Genomic DNA, 19,868 nt, shown 5'->3' on the forward strand with positions numbered 1-19,868 from the left:
GGAGTATGGTAGAGAAGAGTAATAGCCTTCAGTCTTCTTGGTTCATTTCTCTCAGCATGAAATTTCCCCTCATGAGATTTGGCAAGGAAGATCAGGGCCCAGGATTCTCAATGACATTGTTTCAAATGTGTAAGTGTGTCCCATGAGTAGGGACTTGGTGGAAAAAGGCAGCCCCCAACCAGCAACTGCCCCAAACTTAGTGTAAGCAACAGGTATGTGAACAGGATAAGAAACGCTCATGTCCTGGGTATATATCCCTTGACTAGTAGCTTGGGGGAGAAGGACCCCTGTGTTCTTGTTTGTGTTTGTCCAGAGTAGATTTTTCATCTTCCTGAGCTACAAGGGTAAGAGGAGTAAGCAGGTATTGGTTCAAATGCCACAGGATTCTCTTACCAACATTTTGGTTTTCTTGAGTAAGTATTTTTACTTGTTGTATGCACTTAGGATGGTTAAGCATCCAACTTGATTTCAGGTCAGGACATGATCCCAGGATCATGGGATCAAGCCAAACATTGGGCTCTGCACTGAGCCTGCAGCTTGGTTAAGATTCTCTCTCTTTAAATTAAAAAAATAAATAAATATATGGGGGCACCCAGGTGGGTACCATTCATGGGTTCAAGCTTTGAGTCAGTCTCTGTGGTGAAAACTCAAGAGCCTGGAGCCTACTTCAGATCCTGTGTCTCCCTCTCTTTCTGCCCCTCCCCCACTCATACTCTGTCTCTCTCTCAAAAATAAATTAAGAAAAAATTTTAAATTAAATGTATGTTTCATTTTTTTAACAGTTTTTATGGGATATGGGATAGTGGTATTCCTCATGTTGGCATGCCACAATTAAAACAGTAAAAAACAAAAAACAAACAACCTGAATTGTGTGTTTAAAAGACTTTTGGGAAGAAATGTAGTTTGGAGTGAATCTTAAAGGATAACAAGGAATTCCACAGTTATAAAGAGAAGAAATTATATTATCTTGTTAGTGCTTACATAATATATAATGGACAGTTAACCCTAAGTCTACAGAAATTCTAACCATCCAGTAGCATATCATTTTTCAGTGCCGGGGGGTACAGTTTAGATTTTCTTTTTTTTTTATTTTTTTTAACTTTTATTTATTTTTGAGACAGAGAGAGACAGAGCATGAACAGGGGAGGGGCAGAGAGAGAGGGAGACACAGAATCTGAAGCAGGCTCCAGGCTCTGAGCTGTCAGCACAGAGCCCGACACGGGGCTCGAACTCACGGACCGTGAGATCATGACCTGAGCCGAAGTTGGACGCCCAACTGACCGAGCCACCCAGGCACCCCTAGATTTTATTTCCTTTAATAAGGTGTACTGTAAACTACAAAGTCAAAAGCAAACACCTAAAAATATATTGAATTCAACTACATAATAAAACGTGAATTTAGTGAATTTGGGAGAAGAGAACATCAGCTTTAGCATAATTATCCTTTGCCAAAATTCTGAAAGGAAAAAATCTGTGTATGCATGTTTGCCTGTTAGGTGTGTGTGTGCAGTCTAAGAGAGAAAACAGTATCGGTTGGTAGACTTGACCAATCAGCCATTGCCCGTGAACCTGACTCAAGGTTAGCATTTCCTCACTTTCCAAGAAGCAAAATCATACTAAAAGGAATCAGATAGTTTTTCCTTATACTTAAGTTTCCAAAGACTGTGCACTTATATTTCAGTCTAATGTGCATGTGCTATTTATTAAACATATTTTGATCACTCATTGTTAGGTCAAGAGAGGTAGATGACAAAAATGTAATAGAAGTCTCTTGTCATCATTTATATACACAAGAGTTGGTCTCTGATGGGGAACAGAGAAAATGAATGTTATATAAGTAAATAACTGATCAACAGTTCATAAAGTTGGGATCCAGAGAATTACGAGATAAAATTAATCAGTTTAAGGGGTTCAACTTGGGTGCAATAGTACCTTGAACAAAAATACGGAATTTAAACTGTTCCGACTCTCAGGGAGGTTTGAAAATTATTATACAATTCTGAGAATGTTCAGGATAGATCCCTTTTGGTATGGGATATTTGTACTCAAACTTCAAATAGTGGTCACTCATGAGATAAAGATTTAGAATAAGCCTGTAAGTATTCTTGAAGAAATGGCAGTGATTAGTTACCTTAATACTTTGTTTCTGAAGTTCATCAGTACTATACTATGCAAAGGTTTCATGTTTGGGAGACCGCAACTACATCTTCGAGTTAAGTTTTAACTGAATAATCTTGGTAAAAGCTTATTATCCTTTGAAAGGCAGTCTCCCATCAAAGTATGGGAATATCATTGAATTTAATGTAACTCCTACTTAGATTCAATACAGTTATAATTTACTTAGGACTGAAGAGATCTAATTATGTGAAATATCTCTTATTGCATATACTAAACAGTATGCATGGTACTGATCATGCTGACAATTACAAAGGGCAAAGGCTAAAATGCCCTTGACTACGTGCCTAATAGTATCTGAGCACTTCCTGTTTTCTCTTATTTGTAACAATTCTGAAAATAAAGTGTTCAGTTTTTCAGTTTTGATTTTCTCAAGAATAAAAGAAAGTTAAGTAATTTTTTCAGGATCACATAGGTGGTACAGGGCAAAGCTGGGGCCCCACACATTGTTGTGTAGTACAAACACTATATGCCCTTTTCTCTCTAGCAGCTGCTATCCAGCTCACGGTCCAGATAGAAGAGAGGTGGTGTATTTCAAATACCTTACACCTTATTTATTCACCTTAACATAAGTAGACAAAACATAAAATGTAAGTTCCTTGCCTTAGGGTCATGTAATGTTTTTTAAAAAAACTTCTCTTTCCATTGAAACTAGAGAGATCCATAGTTCCTCTCTCAATGAACCAATTCATTCATTAGACCTAAAATAGGAAAAGAAAAGGGATTCATCAGGTGAGACATTTAAGGCCATTGGCTTGATTTTGGGGAATGAGGTTATGTTCCATGACTGAGGCGGTGGGAATTCCACAGGATAATATTCATCCATCCACAGTTCATCAAATTAGAATATTGGAGAGTAGCCATCCTAGTTAACTAAATTCAAATCTTGTAACACTGCCAGTGGGTTTAACCAACTATAAATTTGTAACATGACTATGATTATTGGTTGTGTGCTTTACAAGTATTTTCATAATAGAAGTATTTTCGTATTTCACACACAAAAAAGAGTGAAGGTTTTAGAGATCTGAATTTAATCAATTATCACCAAGAAGACTTTGAAGTATCAAATCCAAGTCTGTTTCTTCATATTCAAAAGACTTCCATGTCCCCCCTCTTGCCTTACATATAAATAGTGCCATAGAAACACAAATAATTGACCACCACCAATGCATTCTGTATAATTTACAAGAGATCAAAATATTATTACGTGGTACAAACTGTATGGCATTTATTACAAGTGAAAAATCATCACATGGCCAAAGTCAGCAATGTATTAGACCAGATTTCTGTGCATATGTGTGTGCGTATGTAACTTTTTAAATTTAAGGACTGAGGATTAAGGATTATGTATTAAATTCTCTGCTGTTGGAATTGACCTGAAAAGATTACAAGATTATTATCTGTTTACACTGATGAACATCGTTATGAAAATGACAATATTAAAATGACTTAGCCTTAGCTTATCCAAAAAGATCCCAAGGTCAGTTTTTAATAAAAAAAAATTCATAAAATGTAGGCTTCCCCATCTTTAACGTTATCTTGTTTATCATTGTTAAAGACATTCTCTTAACAATTGACTTGGTTCTGGCCTTTTCCTGGGTTTTTGATGTTCACCGTTAGTATATAGCCAGTCAAATATGGTAATAGCACAAAAATGGCTTGTGTTCTACCCAAGAGAAACAAAGAGATAAATCTTTGTTCCACACAGCACTTTTTTCTTTTGTATAATGGCTTTTATCATTAACATAAAGCTTTCTTCATCAAGGAAACCTCTTTTAAGTTTTTCAGACATGGTCATTGTAAAGCTAAGCTCCAGCAAATGGTGTTTGAAATAATAATTTCTCCTTTTTTTTTAAGCAGTCAAGCACGTGCTATTTTCCTTATTGAATGGTCAGATTCCATAATCACTATGTTGAAAACACCCTAATTAAGGGAAGTAGAAACAGACACACATGCTTTCAAGAAGAAAGTTGAGTTACACGGTAAAAATGAAATACCCTCAATGCTGATGTTATTTTTTCCTTCCCATAGGGAACCACAGTCAGATTTCACGAGTGCCTGTTGCTATTAAAGTGCTGGATGTCAATGACAACGCCCCTGAATTCGCATCCGAATATGAGGCATTTTTATGTGAAAATGGAAAACCCGGCCAAGTAAATATCTCCATGTTGTTAATGCTGAATATGTTTGTATACAACTGTCTCATATTTAATTAACCTGCATTATAGTGAGCATCTCATCATTTATGGTTTGCAAAGTCACAGGCAAGAAACACCCAAATGGGAACAGAAAAGGAGCATTTTTCTTTCTCAGATGTTTGTTAAATCTCCCTACTTATGACCACATTGGCTCCTGAAGTCGAACAACCTACTGGGCCATGAACCCAGAGCCAAACAACCATCTTAAAATATCTCAGGCTAAGATCTTAGAGAGGTGGGGACAGAATTTTAAACTTCCAATGACAGGAAGCAGGAGAAAAAGTTCATGGGGAGGGCCTTTCAGTTTCATATCAATCATAGGAATACCACTTAAGGGTGAAACCCAGCAAGACCAGTTGTAGAAAGCTAATTTTGATATCTATAAATAGTGTAGATTTATTTAGATCAACATAGGATGAACAATATGTTTTAGACATGCAAGGAAAGCAACTGAATATTTTGTGTATTAATCAAAACTTTTTTTTTAAACCTGTCTTCTGTAGCAGAGATAGGGACAACGGAGACAGACAAAAACACAGAGAGGAAGGAAAAAAAAAGGGAAGGAGGGAGGGAGGGAGGAAGAGCGAACAACACAAAGAGAAACAAAACCTGCTCTACTCTGAATGTCAAAATGGAAATAGTCTATGTAAAGTTCTAAAAAACACAAATGTAATAGATTTATTTTAACAAGGTGCCAAAGTACTGTATGTTTAAGAAATTTATCGTTTTTCAACTTCCTAATTTATTTCTGGATGGTGACATTTTAATTTAAATAAACAGCAGCTGACAGCATGACACTGGAGTTGTTAATCCAACTATTCTTGTGCCTCATGTGGGTGTTAGGAATTAAACTTACTATTTGCTGAGTAGCTTACCTGACAAGAGTTAGATATTTTTTTTCCACCTAAAGAAAGGACTAACACTGTAGCCCTATACTTTTATCATTATTTCACAATGCTCCTGTACAACAGGGGACATTTTTCCCTCGACTACTCTCATGTATCTGAAGGATTAATCTCATTTCCATCTCCCAAAAAGAGACACAAATACATGCGTGCACACACACTCCAAGTACAGCTAAAATTCTAGCAATAAAAGTGATGAATTTCAAACATCTACGTGTCATAAATATGGTTATCAAAATATTCATTTTTAGCAGCAATACACTTTTTAAAAAATATTCTAACATTAACTTAAATGTTTCCTAATTTCATCATGTGGAATTGCCCTTTAGCCTATCTTTTGAACATTTTCATCTGTTATCATTTGAGGGTGGAATGTGTGTGTGTGTGTGTCTGTGTATACACAGACACACACACACATATATATACACACATATATATAGTAGTAAATATCATTTAGCTAAGTTAGGATTGAGTTGGCAAAGAAAGTTTGATCAAAATTTATGCAGGTTAGTTTCAAGGATATGGTTGTGTGGGCCAGATCCTTGCTGGGGTAATATAGCCAATCACAGACTTCTACACCAGACATTGTTGATCACACAGAATGTATCTAATGCTTTAGAGTTTAAATAAAACCCCATTTTCATGCAAAACTCACCACACAAGTTCAGAGAGTCAATGGCATTGAGATTTCAAAAATTCCACATTGGCTTCACTTGTGATACTGACCTTTGGACCTCTAGGAATCTGGAGATTTATCCTATGGATTTTGACTATTTCTAAGGTTTTAATGATTCCTCAGCAGTTTTTATCCTCAGGAAAAACAAATGCATTGTTTCATCATCTTTCCTATGCAAGATCAAAATAAAAAAAAGTTGATTCTTTGTTTTATGATTTTTGCATATCAAAATGAATGACTCATTCTGTGAAGAAATGCTTATGTTGTGTATCTGTCCACTGCCACTAAATTATCAAGTGAATGTGTTTAGGTACGTTTATTAGAGTTCATATTAACATGAAGAAATCAGATTTTTGACTGTTCACCTAAGTTTTGGACATAGGACTGGTTGATACACATGAAATTGTTCAAACAACTCCTGAATTCCTTGAATCCTCTGTGCTAGTCACAACTCATGTAATTCATTACATCATTAGTAGGCCACTTTTAATGGCTCAAGTATATTATTTTTATACTTAACATTTTCCAAAATTAATTGTTATCAACATAAATTTGTTATCAACATAAACACTAGTGTGTTTATGTAACTTCAACATACACATTTTCAGTCATTTCTCATAATGCCACACAACCTCTGACTTTGAAATCAGAATATTCATTATGAGGTGATAACACACTCATGAAAAACAAATGCCAATAGCTGAATGAGCACTAAATTCATAGTTCTATCAATATTTTCAACCATTAATGTCTGCTTTACAACAGCCTCAGAAAAAGGAATGTGGAGGACTCTGAAATGTCTGGTTTGTCCGGAAGGTATGGACTTAAGGCTAAAATCAAAGAGGATCTACTTCCTGGGAAATGAGGCAGCTGGCGATCATTGGGAATAATTAAGAGCAAGCCACTGCAACACTCAGTCTGTAAAAACCTCCTGGACTGAGAGAGCCTCTACAAAGAGGTTTTTAAAACATCTCACAAAATGAGAACCAGTATCAACAAAACACAGACAACTCCACTGTGCTTGACCACTCTTTTCCACTAATTGGACTCATTAAACAAAGAATAAAAAAAAAAAAGACTAAATAAAAACTTTCACCAAGGAAGGAGGGACAACACTTTCCTCCTCTCTGGAAGTACATCTCCAATACATGATACATCTATGCTGAAACTGTTATAGGTTCTTTGAAAGTAGAATTGGAAATCATGTCTGCTTCTAGCACCTTTTCATTATTATGAAGTGAAAGATGACATTTTCTTCAATTTATTTCCTAAAGAGAGGAACCACCACCCATAACAGAAAAAGTCCATAGTCCATATTATACAAAATCATTGTGCATCCCTTTTCATTAGAATCATCTGAAATAATTGCTCCATTAGATAATTAATATAGTATTTTCTGTTGCTAATTACTTCTATTTTAGAAAAATTTCCCCAATAGTTCTAGGTAATTTATCTCAAGTCACAAGTTTTAAGATGACAAATATATATCTTTAGTCTCCAACTCAATCATATCACGATACAATCATTTGCAAATTACTTGGCTCTCAGTTTAACAATAAGAATAAAAAAGATTCCTTCCACTGACTCCTCTCCAATGGCCAAAACAGAAATGATGGTATGGTTTAAAGATTTCAAAATTAGAAAATATATAACTGATAGTTCATGTGTATAATAGGATGGTAGGTTTGGGTCAGTCAGTAAATACTTACTAAACAGAAACTATGTACCAGGACTTGGTGAGGTAACTGGGGATTTAGTGGCAAACAATGCCCTAAACAACAGTCTTTTTCCCTTCTAGAGTTTTCTCTCTGGCAAACACGTAATAAAATTAGAAATGATAGAATTGCAAGAACATACCTCAAATCCTCTGGGCAGAAAGGAGGCTGAAGAGCTGAAGGGAAATGAAGCTATCTTACTGAAAAGACCTCTTAATATAGGACCTGTTCCACCAGAGACAGGAAACATCTATCAAGAGCTGAAAAGGAGTCAGCTGGGGATAAACCAGGTTCTCTCTGAAGAGAATGGTAATCTGGCTGGACGGGTGGAGGAACAGGTAACAGCTGTGGAGAAACCAGTATCTTCCTTCATTATGCTTGACAACAGCACACTCAGAACCAAACATGAAAAGAGAAATAGAGAGCTTTAGTGACCAGTGTTGGCTAGAGGGCCTTCCATAACTCTGTTCTACATCCTATCCCCTTGATAGGGTCTTTCTAGGATTTTATTTCAGATGCTAACCTCTTGCTTGTCATACATACATAATTAGGATAATTTGCTCCAGATGGTTCATTGATGCAAGGACTACATTGAAAATGTTATATTTCCAGGTATGAGTCAAGGTCTCTTATTTAGTCCCAGAGAATATTTTACTGTTTGAGGACTAGATGACAGACTGCTTGAGTTCTTTTTTCCTTCAGGGAGGAGCTTCCCTTTTTACTGTAAATAAATCTAGTGGCATATAATTACAGCTTCATCACCCTTTATAGAAGCTGAGGCAAGCTATTTGGCATCAATTGTGTCTGGGATGACAAAAAAATGCTTTGGTTTACTTCTTCTAATCCCCTTTGTCTCTGCCCAATACTGTAGCAATATGAAGTTGGCTTATCCTAGGAATGTCATAGGTCAAAAAATAAATAAATAAAAACCACAAAGAAAGGAAGAAAATAATATCCTATATTTCTAGATATGTATCTAGCTAATGCTTTGCATGTAATGAATATTCACGAAATTTTAGAATCATAGTTCTAATTCATTTCATTCAGCAGTGACAAATATTTCAATAACTAGCTTCTCAGATATTACCATGGAAACACTTGTTTTACTCACAGACACAGTGCACAAGCTAACCTCTTCAAATGAAAAATCATTTATTTATTTACTGAACAACATTTTGTATTGCATCTACAAGATACTAACTATTGTAACATGACCCAGGGAAACAATGTAAAAAGGGCAAAAAAAGAATATCCTGTCTAATGGAACTTAATGAGGAAGAGGACTTATTAAAAAAAAGTGGAATGAATACATAATATAATTTCAATTTTGAAAACTGGATTGAAGGAAACATTGGCACAACTAGGCAGAGGGGAAAAAAGAAAAAGCAGACCCTACTTTATACGGTGTTGTCAGAGAAAGTTACTTTTTAAGTGAGTACCCTTTAAGCTGAATCTGAAAAAAAAAAATTAGAAAGGGCTAGACATTCAAGCAGTGGAAGCAAGAGACTTCTAGCCAGCACGATAAGCTTGGGCAAAGACCCTCAAGGGAGAAAGACCTTGGTTTGTTTGAAGAATTGAAGACCTCTGTGGCTAAGTGTAAGAATAAGAAGAATGCAATAAGCAACACTGAAACTGGACAAAACGCATTTTGAATAAAATGTACACACACATGCACAACACGCACACATGCATACATGCAATTAAGCAGGAAGAACATTTAATAGGCTGTAATTGCAAAAGATGTTGGTAAGAGATATTTATTAAACATAAACTATGTACCAGGACTTGGTGAGGTACTTGGTGATCTAAGGTGGTAGCAGCAGAGATGCGGACAAGGAATTGTGAAAGCCGCATGCTTTCATGAATACCGTAATATAGACAGACATCCAACATACAATCAACATCACTACTTCGGAGATTGGTGTTGGCAGCCACATTTTACTGATAAGGAGGCTGAGGCTGAAAAAGGGTGAGGGGCTTCCCCAAGGCCATGAAAAGTGGCATACATGGGTTTCAAGGTCTGTTCTTGAAGCGTCCAAAGTCCTTGCACTTTCTATGACCTTGCAGTGCTTCCCAAGGAAGCGGACTTTGAGATTCCATTGCCTGTGCAACAAACTTCTTAGAAATAAGATTGTGATCAAGAGTGAGCATTTTTCAAAAGCGAAGAATGTCAACTCCTGTGACCCATAAGATACATTATCCAAAAAGCATTCCACAAAATCTTAAGTGAAAAGAAAGAAAGCTTAGGGAGAAAAGTAAAAATAATTATCTGTTGATAAACACCAGCACCAGGGTTTGCTACTTTATTTCTTTTAAAAATTTCTGTTGGCTTTTTTGTAATAAATATAAAACAGTGAGTCAAAAATATGGCATTTTATAACACTCATGAAACAATAAATTTAGGAGATTTAATTTTAACTTCCCTGCCAGCAGGCATTTTTCAGGATCTATCTGCATGCACAAGAGGGAGACAGGATTGATTTTAAAACAGATGAAATTGATAGCCTCAACAAAATGCATACAGTACTATTCTCATTTTGGGGGGTGTAGCTAGGAGATGGTAAATTAATAGAATCCGTAAAACAATATTTGAAGAAATCATACTTAACAAAATATGTTTCAAGACCATCATTAACAGAAGTATGACTTTTAGAGCTCACTTTTGACAGAGGGGAGCACATAAGTAAAAAATACAGTGGAAGGATTTGAAACCAGAATAATCTTAGTGTGAATCACAGCTCTGCCATTTACTAATTTTGTGACCTTCAGTCTTAACCTCTACTAAACTCCGATATTTCAGAAATATCTAGTGCAATATCAAGTGCTTAATAAATAATTATTATTAGTGTATATTTTAACTAATGTCATAGTCTAAAAAGCAAAATATAGGATTAAATCATTAGGATTGCTTTATTTTGTTGTTATAGCTACATGACTTTGATTTGGAGCAAAACATTATAAATAGTCCCTTAATGGGTCCCTATAACAGAAGACAATCTAGTTCCCTGTATTGGAATAACTCCTCCTCTGGTAATTTCCAAGTATTTTATTTATTCAGGGTAAAGGAAAGGCTTGTACTTTATTCCTCCTCATTTAAATGTGTGGGCCAATATCATTATTTTTCAAATATACTGGGATCAACCTGCAGGACACATACAATCTCCATCTTTTTGGGAGTCATGTTTTCAGCCAACATACACACTGGCTGAACCTCTTGTGCGATCCCCAATTCCATATTCTAGCACCTCACCTAAATGAGATTGATGATCCACAGAGAACATGCTGTCAGGGATTGTTTGAGAATCTTGGCCTATTTCATAGAAATATTATTTTCTTTGTTTTGTTTTCACCCTATAAGTTACTGAGTAAGAATTTAGGACTGAAGCAAGGTGGGCACACGTTGTATGCTTCTTTCCATTTGTTCTTAGAAGCCAAGTTGATACCCTTTTGAAGAAAGTAAAATTGACACTGGATAGTAAAAGGCCTGAGGCCTAGGCTTTGTGCCAGTGGGTAATATGTGGTACCACGAGGAGCTGACATTTTGTTGGAAGGGCAGAGACATGGTAACCACCAAGCTAGATAGACACAATGCCTCCACACAGAGGTGGAAGTCTCCCAGGCCTTTAAGATTCAGTAGGAATTTTGGAGGACAGCATTTCTCAAAGAGTGCCTGAGAAAAACTTGTAGGACATAGCACATCAATCTATGGTGTGGCGTTTGCGGTGTGTGTGTGTGTGCGTGTGTGTGTGGTTTACTTAATAAGGTCGTGGAACACTGACACCAAATTAAACCAAGTTCAACAACATTCCTTTCTTCTTCTTTTGTTTAACTCTAAGATTCTCTTACATTTATAAATACATATGAATCATGAGAAGGCTATATGGTCTTTGCCATTTAGCAAACATAGCTCATTATAAAATCTTTCAAATTTCCTTCAGAGAAAACTATACAACTAGTGGTAAAGGGAACCCAGTCAGGAAACAAACCTGCTCCAGGAGGATAAATAATGCCACACAGGTTCAGCCTAGGAAGTGATGCTTGCAATGTCAAGGAGGCATCAGGAAGTATTCCTGTGGAGTAGTATCATGGAAGATGGAGAGAAGAGATTGAAAAGGGACCTGAGACTTCTCAGCTATGTTAGACACTTTGGGGTTTACCCTGCTAATGAGGTTTTCAAAGCAGAGCAAGTGATGGAATATTTTGTTAGTATTAATTCAGAGGTGCACAAAATACACATGAAATATGCAGAGTCTAGGAAAAAAGGTATGAGACACTGGAAACTCCAAACTTTGTATAAACATACTATTCAGAAGTCCTTGCTTTGTATCATTTTATCTCAGCTTGGTTTCAGGAAGGGAAAGGGAGTGAAGGAAACAGAAATGGAGGGAAATATCGAAAGTTTCACAAATGGGTTTATAAAGGTACAGTCCCCAAATGTTGACCCAGAGGACTGACGACTTCACTTAGTGTTTAAAAGAGACATAGAAAATCAAATCTATATCCTCCTGTTGTATTTTCCATAGGTCAGACTTGCAAGGTATATGTTCTGAACAGTAACCTAATGGTTTTTAAAGACAAAGATCCACACACACACACACACACACACACACACACACACACACTGGCATGGCAAAACACTCTAGATAGGAGAAGTCTTGGTAGAGATTGGATTACCATGCAAATTATAAAACAAATATCCAGTAACTATCCATTAAATATCTATGAACAGTGCTTATATTTGAACCTTATTATATACAGTTTTGAAATTATGGAGGATAATTGGGTCATTGTGCGGATTTTAATATAACTTCCCAAATTCCAATATTTCCTCTTTTTTCAATTTATCATCATCGTTATAACTTGATTTCTCTTGTGTGCATAATTTTTATTTCCAAGGACCCGTCTTTTAGGGGCTGGTTTTTAAGCTATTTTGTTTTCTTTCAGTTATAAAAAACATCGATACTCTGATAAAATCTATGGACTTTCCCCTCCTTTATGTGCATATATAAGTAATTTCATTCAACTTCACTTTCAAGTTGAGAAGATTGAAGCATGTGATGCTTATTCATGGTTCATCCTTTCCTTTCCCAAGTTTAAAACTCATGCTCTAATAAACAGAAGTTAGTATTTCAGGAAAGCTAATAGGCAGAGGAATGAATAGAAAACCAAAAATGATGCTGTGCTTTCCGCAGCACCTTTGATTTCGTCCCATTCAACTCACTTTCCATCACCTTCCAATTCACACCACCACAGAAAGACTTGCCAAGAAAAAAGAAAATTAAGTTTTGCCTGACAAAGTGACAGTGTTCTGTGATGGTAGATAGTATCTTGGCTATCAATGTTGAGTGTTCTGGAACATAAATGTATATTCCAGAAGCTTTTGAAAGCATTCCAAAAGATGCAAGAGAATGCAATCCTCTCTCACCTTGTCCACACTTACAAGGAACTATGATTTCTAAGTCTTCATTTTGTTGTGTGATGTGTCAGAATAAAAGGGGACCTTTATCTCAGTAAAGCAAAGTACCTGAGCAATGAGAACAAGAATGGATGAGTGCATCCTATGCACTCTCCAAAATATTGAAGGCGTAAGCCCCAACTTAACTGAAATACATGTGCAGAATGTATGAATGTCAACAAGATTTTGAGGCAGCCTGATGTATTGGGGCAGGAAGACACAAGTGGTTTGTTATCAGATATATCTGGGCTCAAATATTATATATCACATCTTTGATGTACTAGGGTTCCAATACATTTCTTCATACATACTTCTCAAGGTTATGTGAGAATTAGTGATGAGGCTAAAATATGCTGACATCATCCGTTCATTCATTCATTTTTTCATTTAGGCAATATGCATTAAATAGTTATCATGTGGTGTTCTTACAACAGTGAAGGGGGTAAAAATCCAACTCATTGTATATAATCATGCTTGGTACCTAAAGAACAAATCAATGAATAATATCTATAGAATCTTATATTGCATTTCTAATGGATCCCATGACAGTTTTATGGTTGCAAACAGATCAGATCATCCAAAATGTATCTGTTGGATGCTTGCTTTTCAAAAATTAATAATGACAGTGATACCTCAGTCATTAAATATTTTTGAAGTAAGGTAAAATAGTCTTACGTAAAGTTTAATCAACTCTGCTAATAAAAACAATATAAGTTGGGTTAAGTGTTGATAAACAACAAATTGTTTTTTAATAAAACAGAAATATGATATGGCCCCATAATTCTCAAAATTTTTCTTTTTTTAGTTTCATTTCTTAGAAAGGTTATTACATTTCAAATTAGTAATCTCAAGAAATAGAACAAAGTCTGCTCCCATAGAATTCCAAGTATGGCCTTGAAATTCATCTCCTTATCCCAACATTCCAGATATACTTTGTTTTTCTAATAAATCTATTTATCTATCTATCCATCTCCTATATATAGATATTACCTATCTACCTATCTATATCTATATAGATACATAAAAATTCAGCTTCCTTTAAAATTAATCCACAATAAATCATCAGACATTAGATTTTTTTCAATTGCATCTTAACTTTACTGGTAGAAAGGAAAAATATTTAAACCGAATGTTATATATGTACTCCTAAAAATCTGTGACCTCTCCAGAAATTTTCAATTATCTAAAAGGTAATTGACGTCACAGTAGCACACTGGGGGAATGTGTGTGGTTTTCATTTTCCAGCTAGTCAGTGTGCCTATAAAATCTGCTTACGTGCAGTTGCACTGCCTTGAATAAATCTATTCTTTTCTTTCTATTGTTTAAAGCTGAGTGTATTCAGATGTTATTACAGCAGTGAAAATTTCAGCCTTTTAGATAGGGGTATCTTAACGCATTTGAATAGTATAAAGTCCTTCAAGTGATTTACCAGGTGTCTACTTTTAGAGAAAATGTCTAGACAGTAGCTATCTACATTAAGATAAAATGAAGTGTCAAAAATGGTTTAAACCAAATTCTTAAGTGTAGTCAGTTCATGGGATATTTGGAAGTTGATTTAAAGATTCACCATTTCTGGGGCACCTGGGTGGCTCAGTCCATTGAGCATCTGACTTTTGGTTTCAGCTAAGGTCATGATTCCAGGTCATAGGATTGAGACCCTGTCTGGCTCTGCCTGAGCATGGGGCCTGCTTAAGATTCTCTCTCCCTCTCTCTCTCTCTCTCTCTCTGCCCCTCTCCCCTGCTTTGTGCTTTCTCTCTTGCTCTCAAATGAAATTTAAAAATAAAAAATATAAAGATTCACCATTTCATCACTATTTCCCCAACATATCAAGCACTGAGCTTGATGTTAACTTAATAATACAAACTCCTCTAGGGGCGCCTGGGTGGCTTGGTCGGTTAAGCGTCCAACTTCGGCTCAGGTCATGATCTTATGGTCCGTGAGTTCGAGCCCTGTGTCGGGCTCTGTGCTGACAGCTCAGAGTCTGGAGCCTGTTTCGGATTCTGTGTCTCCCTCTCTGTCTGCCCCTCCCCTGTTCATGCTCTGTCTCTGTCTCAAAAATAAATAAACGTTAAAAAAAATTAAAAAAAAAATAATACAAACTCCCCTAATGAGTAATAATAAGAGAATTGTAAACACCAATCTTCTCCCTTGGCTGAAAACAGTCCATCTCAGACTTAAGCATGCATCAGAATCACCTGGAAGACTGTTTAAAATGCCTCACCCCAAGCCTTTCTGGTTCAGTAGGCTCAAGAAATTGTATGTCTAGTTTCTGGCTTAAATACATCGTGGAAAAAAACATATTCATTGCAGGTATAATGTTTAGACCAAACTTCTGAGATATGGCATGACAGGTAATTATATTCCTTTACTTCAGGTAAGCTAAATTATTGCATCTTTTATTTTGGTCGTGGCGGCTTAACTAATGAAATAACTCATGTAGATCTACTTGCCAGCATGGATGAGTCTTTTTCATGCAGATTACTTAGAAATATTAGGAAGGATATTATTACAGGAGCTCTATCCACTAACTACACTACAGAATGCATTTAGTCGTGAATGATTTTCACCACAGGATATCAAAAAGTCTTTTCATTTGCTCTTCTTCACTTATGCTCACACACTTTAAAAGTTAGTTTTTCAACTGGTGCACCTGGACATAGGAATACTTTTGAAACAAAATTGGGTAAATGGAGAAGGGAATACTACCTATGCTCACGGATAACTTTCCCCCTCACTGTTCTTTATAACTGCTTAGAAGAAGGTTCTTGTCAAATTCTTCCCTTAAATATGTGTACATGTAGGCTAGTCATAAAAGACTTACTTGTGTTCCCCAGATTTTCCCCTTGGATTTCCATTCTTTCATTTTTTATAAAACTGGAGGCCCAGGGCATCTCTCTGCACTTAAATGTCAGGGAAAACATGCTAGGTGTTCAAATAGAGTGAATATAATTATATTCCCATCTAATCTGATAAGGTTAGGGAACTGTTGTGGTAACATCAAAGCCATTACATTTATCATGGGGCTATGTCATGAATAAATGGTACTGACCCTAATAAAAAAAAAATGATAATGACAATAAGGATGATGACTGACATTCATTGAACATTTACTAGGAACCAGATACTATATTAAGAGATTCACATGAATTTATATCAATTGCCAAAACAGCCCTATGAGAAAGGCACTTTTTATTTGTCATTTTAGAATACATGGAAACTGAGTTTCAGAAAGACTAAAGTAACTCCCTCAGTGTCACAATGACGAGAAGGTAAAACTATGGCTTCTATCAAGGCTGCTCAATTTCAGAGTCCATCACTTTGATGACTACCTCACTGTCTTAATCCTGAGTTATATTTTGTGCTATTTTTTTGTTATCTTATTATTCAAACTAAGTACACTGATAAGACATTTTACAAGATCCTTAACAAAAGGAAAACCCCTACCAGGTAAGAATATGTCCCATTTTTAAAATGGAGAAATGAAAGCTGAGAGGGGTTATTTCCTTTATGTCTTAACCTTAATGTACTGTTCATCATACAGTATGCACAAAAGTCATAGATGCTCACAGTTGTGGTTCTCACACTCATTTAGGCGATAAGTCACTAGGCAAGGATATCCTTTTCTCAGAAAGAAATGATCCATTTTTTCATCTATAATTAAATTGGTAAAGTTGAATGGGACCTAAATTCAAACAGACCTAATATATTAGGCATCATCATTATATTCTCTAAATTTCACAAACCTTACAGTATTTCCCTGTTAATTCTTCTTATGGTAAATCTGATGTCGCCTTGACTGTCATGCTTTACAGGCATTTTTTTTTTTTTTTGTAGAAATTATGTCATAGTTATTTACAATGGTAGTGTAAGCTATCATTTTTACTACATTAACTACTGCCCGGTGTTTCATATTGAAGTGATTAATATCACAGAATCATTAATATGAATTATTAAGCTGATTCTCTGACATCCTAAGAAACAACTTAGCACTAAGTTAATGCAGCTTTGCAAATGAAATAAGCACATTCAACCGGCACCAATTCCAAGTGTGTGTATCTATCCAAACAGCTCTGCACAGTGGTAATTCTCCTAATCCCTATAATTTATTCATCTCAGGATACACTCCAAAGCATTGTTTGCATGTGTTATCCACTAGCTTTAAAAACAGTATTCATTATTGGGAGGGAACAGATGCAACTCCTCAGAAAGGTTTGTTGCAGTGATGTTTGTGCCGAGGAACATTCTACTTGGCAAACATATGTAACCTGATAAGCAAAATAAAAGAGGAGTTTTGAGGATTCAAGATTTAAGTTCTTTACTTCCACGATCCTCCCAAGAGCCACACTACAATCACTGTAACAATTCCAAATCTCATTCTAGATGCCCGTGTATATTCAAATTGGAAAGAAACCTGTAATTACCCAGTGGAATTTTCAAATACCCTTAAATTTGCTACTTTGAGCCACAGACACCAAATGGACACAAATGAACATTAATGTTCATCAATTTATCAAAGCTGAGGTTTTAAAGTGATAAATGTTTCTCCTTGTTCTTGGCACAAACCATCCACAGCAACTCAGAAAAGTGAAAAAAAAATCGTTGGACCAAATATCAGTCAACTAAGAGATGTCACTCAGCTTTTAAAGGCAGTATAAGCCCTCTGATGTCATCAATGATGCTGACGTCGAGTTTTATGTTACAGGTCATTCAAACAGTGAGTGCCATGGACAAAGATGATCCCAAAAATGGACATTATTTCTTATACAGTCTTCTTCCAGAAATGGTCAACAATCCGAATTTTACCATCAAGAAAAATGAAGGTAAATCTATTAGCCTTATGAAACAGGGTGGAACATAAATTGGAAAATAGGATGTGATTTCATAATTTGACTGAAAATATCAATAAAATAATTTTTGCTCACCCATGAGCAATTGAAACTTAGCTTATCAGCCTAATGGCTTGGTAATTACATCACTTCTTCCTTCCAATATTGAAACAATAGATAAGAAAGCTGTTAATGTGAAAGTTAATTTTATCCCAGGGAATACCTCAATCACCTTACTTTCAAGAATGAACAGTAAGATTTAACCCCTGGGAAAGTTCCAGGAATTTTGAGATACTGAGATATCTGTTAGAGAAGGAACTGGCTTATACTTCACAGTTGCTAAGTTTTAATTGAATGTTTACCAAGTCTTTAGGGAAAGCCTATCCTAATTTTGCCTGGTTTGTGGGTACACATTAGAGGTATTTGTTTAAGCCTGTACCAACTTTGATAATAGCAGTTGGATCAGGAAATCCTTCTTGAAGGACACTCCTTATCAGTATTATTGTGGAGGTAATATAAACTGATTTTATTGTTAAGTCTTTCACTCATGGAGAACATTTAATCCATTTCATTATTTCTTGAGAACTAAGTTTGGATTACTGTTTTCCCTAACTATTATCTGTTACATACGAAGGTTATAGATCTATTTTTTTAAGTCCATCTCATCTGTACATTTTTGTTTCCTAATCTGCTGTATATGTAACAAGCATTTTTTGCTGTTGATTTTGGCTCAGGTATATTTAAAACTTAGTTTTGGCTGTTTTGGGATGATTAGCAAAATAAATGTATTGTCTTAAGCTGTTTTCTGGCTTTACTGTAGGCATTTGTTTGGATTTCTGAATGGTCTCTATAAAAACTATACTCAGAAGAGTCAAATTTAGTTCATGACATTTGGGTAATTTGCTATGTTGTGTTTCAAGGAGGGAGTGAATTTTGACGACATTTCCTTCATGAAATAAAACATTTTATGGCTCTTGTTAAGTATATTATGACCCTACCTTTTAACATGATGCTCCTTACTTAGTTCTTTGGGGATGCTTTGATAAATGTAAGTGCAACACCAAAAATGAAATGGAGAAGTCCTTATACAGATATTCCTCGTTTAGCTGGCCTTCACTATGATAAACACGAAGGAGACGAAATCCTGTTCTTTCTCCTTAGTAATGGAGTACTCCTTTGTTAACCTTCCCTAATTAGGAACTGTAATCCATGTACATTGTCTTTGTTTCTCAGTTATCAAGATTTCTTTTTTATGAAAGTCACATGAATATGGCTAAGATGAAAGCCAAACAGAAATCCCAAGCTGAGCTAAAAGTCTGTGTATACGTGTGGTCCATGCTCACTTTGATTGTGAGCTAATAGGTATCAGTCATTATTTTTGCATATGAAATGCCCTCCATTTAAAAATTCTCTGTGAAGAAATATTTTCCCATCCCAAAGGTTTTGAGCTTTTTGGCATATTCTGGGCATGCAATTTCAAGATATGCTTGTCATATAAGTACAGCCCGTCAAAGGCACCACATAAACATATTGCAAAGGAATGAGAGGCTGTTTGGGGTGCCAAGGAAAGTGCAGTTTCGTACTGTATTTGTTTGTACCCTAAATCTTTTAAAGAGGGGATTTTGGTCTGACAGTGAATGAATTTCATGTGTTTTCTCTGAATTTTGGAAGCAGTAAGAAGTCAAATTTGCACAATTAAGTAACCTCTTTCACCCTATCACACATTTCAATAAGCCCTTTAACAGAATATTTTAAAAGCATGTATATTATATGTTTTACTTTGAAACTAGAACATGGAAGTTACACTTTTTATTTATGTCACAGAATTGTGTGTGTGTGAAATAACTGAAAAAAGTTTTACAAAGATTCCAGGTGTTATGAATATTTTGTGCAAAGACCACTCTGTGCTACAATTGT

At 35.7% G+C, this 19,868-nt stretch overlaps 1 protein-coding gene across 4 annotated transcripts in view; it reads left to right on the forward strand.

The window, feature by feature from the left end:
* CDH8 (cadherin 8) overlaps window positions 1-19,868 on the forward strand; it is a 368,350-nt gene that overhangs the window by 295,432 nt on the left and 53,050 nt on the right. For 3 of the 4 annotated variants that reach the window (XM_086689282.1, XM_086689284.1, XM_086689283.1), the window contains 3 exons: window positions 4,207-4,328; window positions 7,753-8,007; window positions 17,828-17,945. In XM_086689282.1, coding sequence (XP_086545408.1) covers window positions 4,207-4,328; window positions 7,753-8,007; window positions 17,828-17,945 — 495 coding nt within the window. The remainder of the gene's footprint in view (window positions 1-4,206; window positions 4,329-7,752; window positions 8,008-17,827; window positions 17,946-19,868) is intronic. The other variant, XM_086689285.1, reaches the window with a different exon arrangement.

Source organism: Puma concolor, chromosome E2 (genome assembly GCF_028749965.1).
Source record: "Puma concolor isolate L17-30 chromosome E2, mPumCon1.1.hap2, whole genome shotgun sequence".
Classification (NCBI taxonomy): domain Eukaryota; kingdom Metazoa; phylum Chordata; class Mammalia; order Carnivora; family Felidae; genus Puma; species Puma concolor.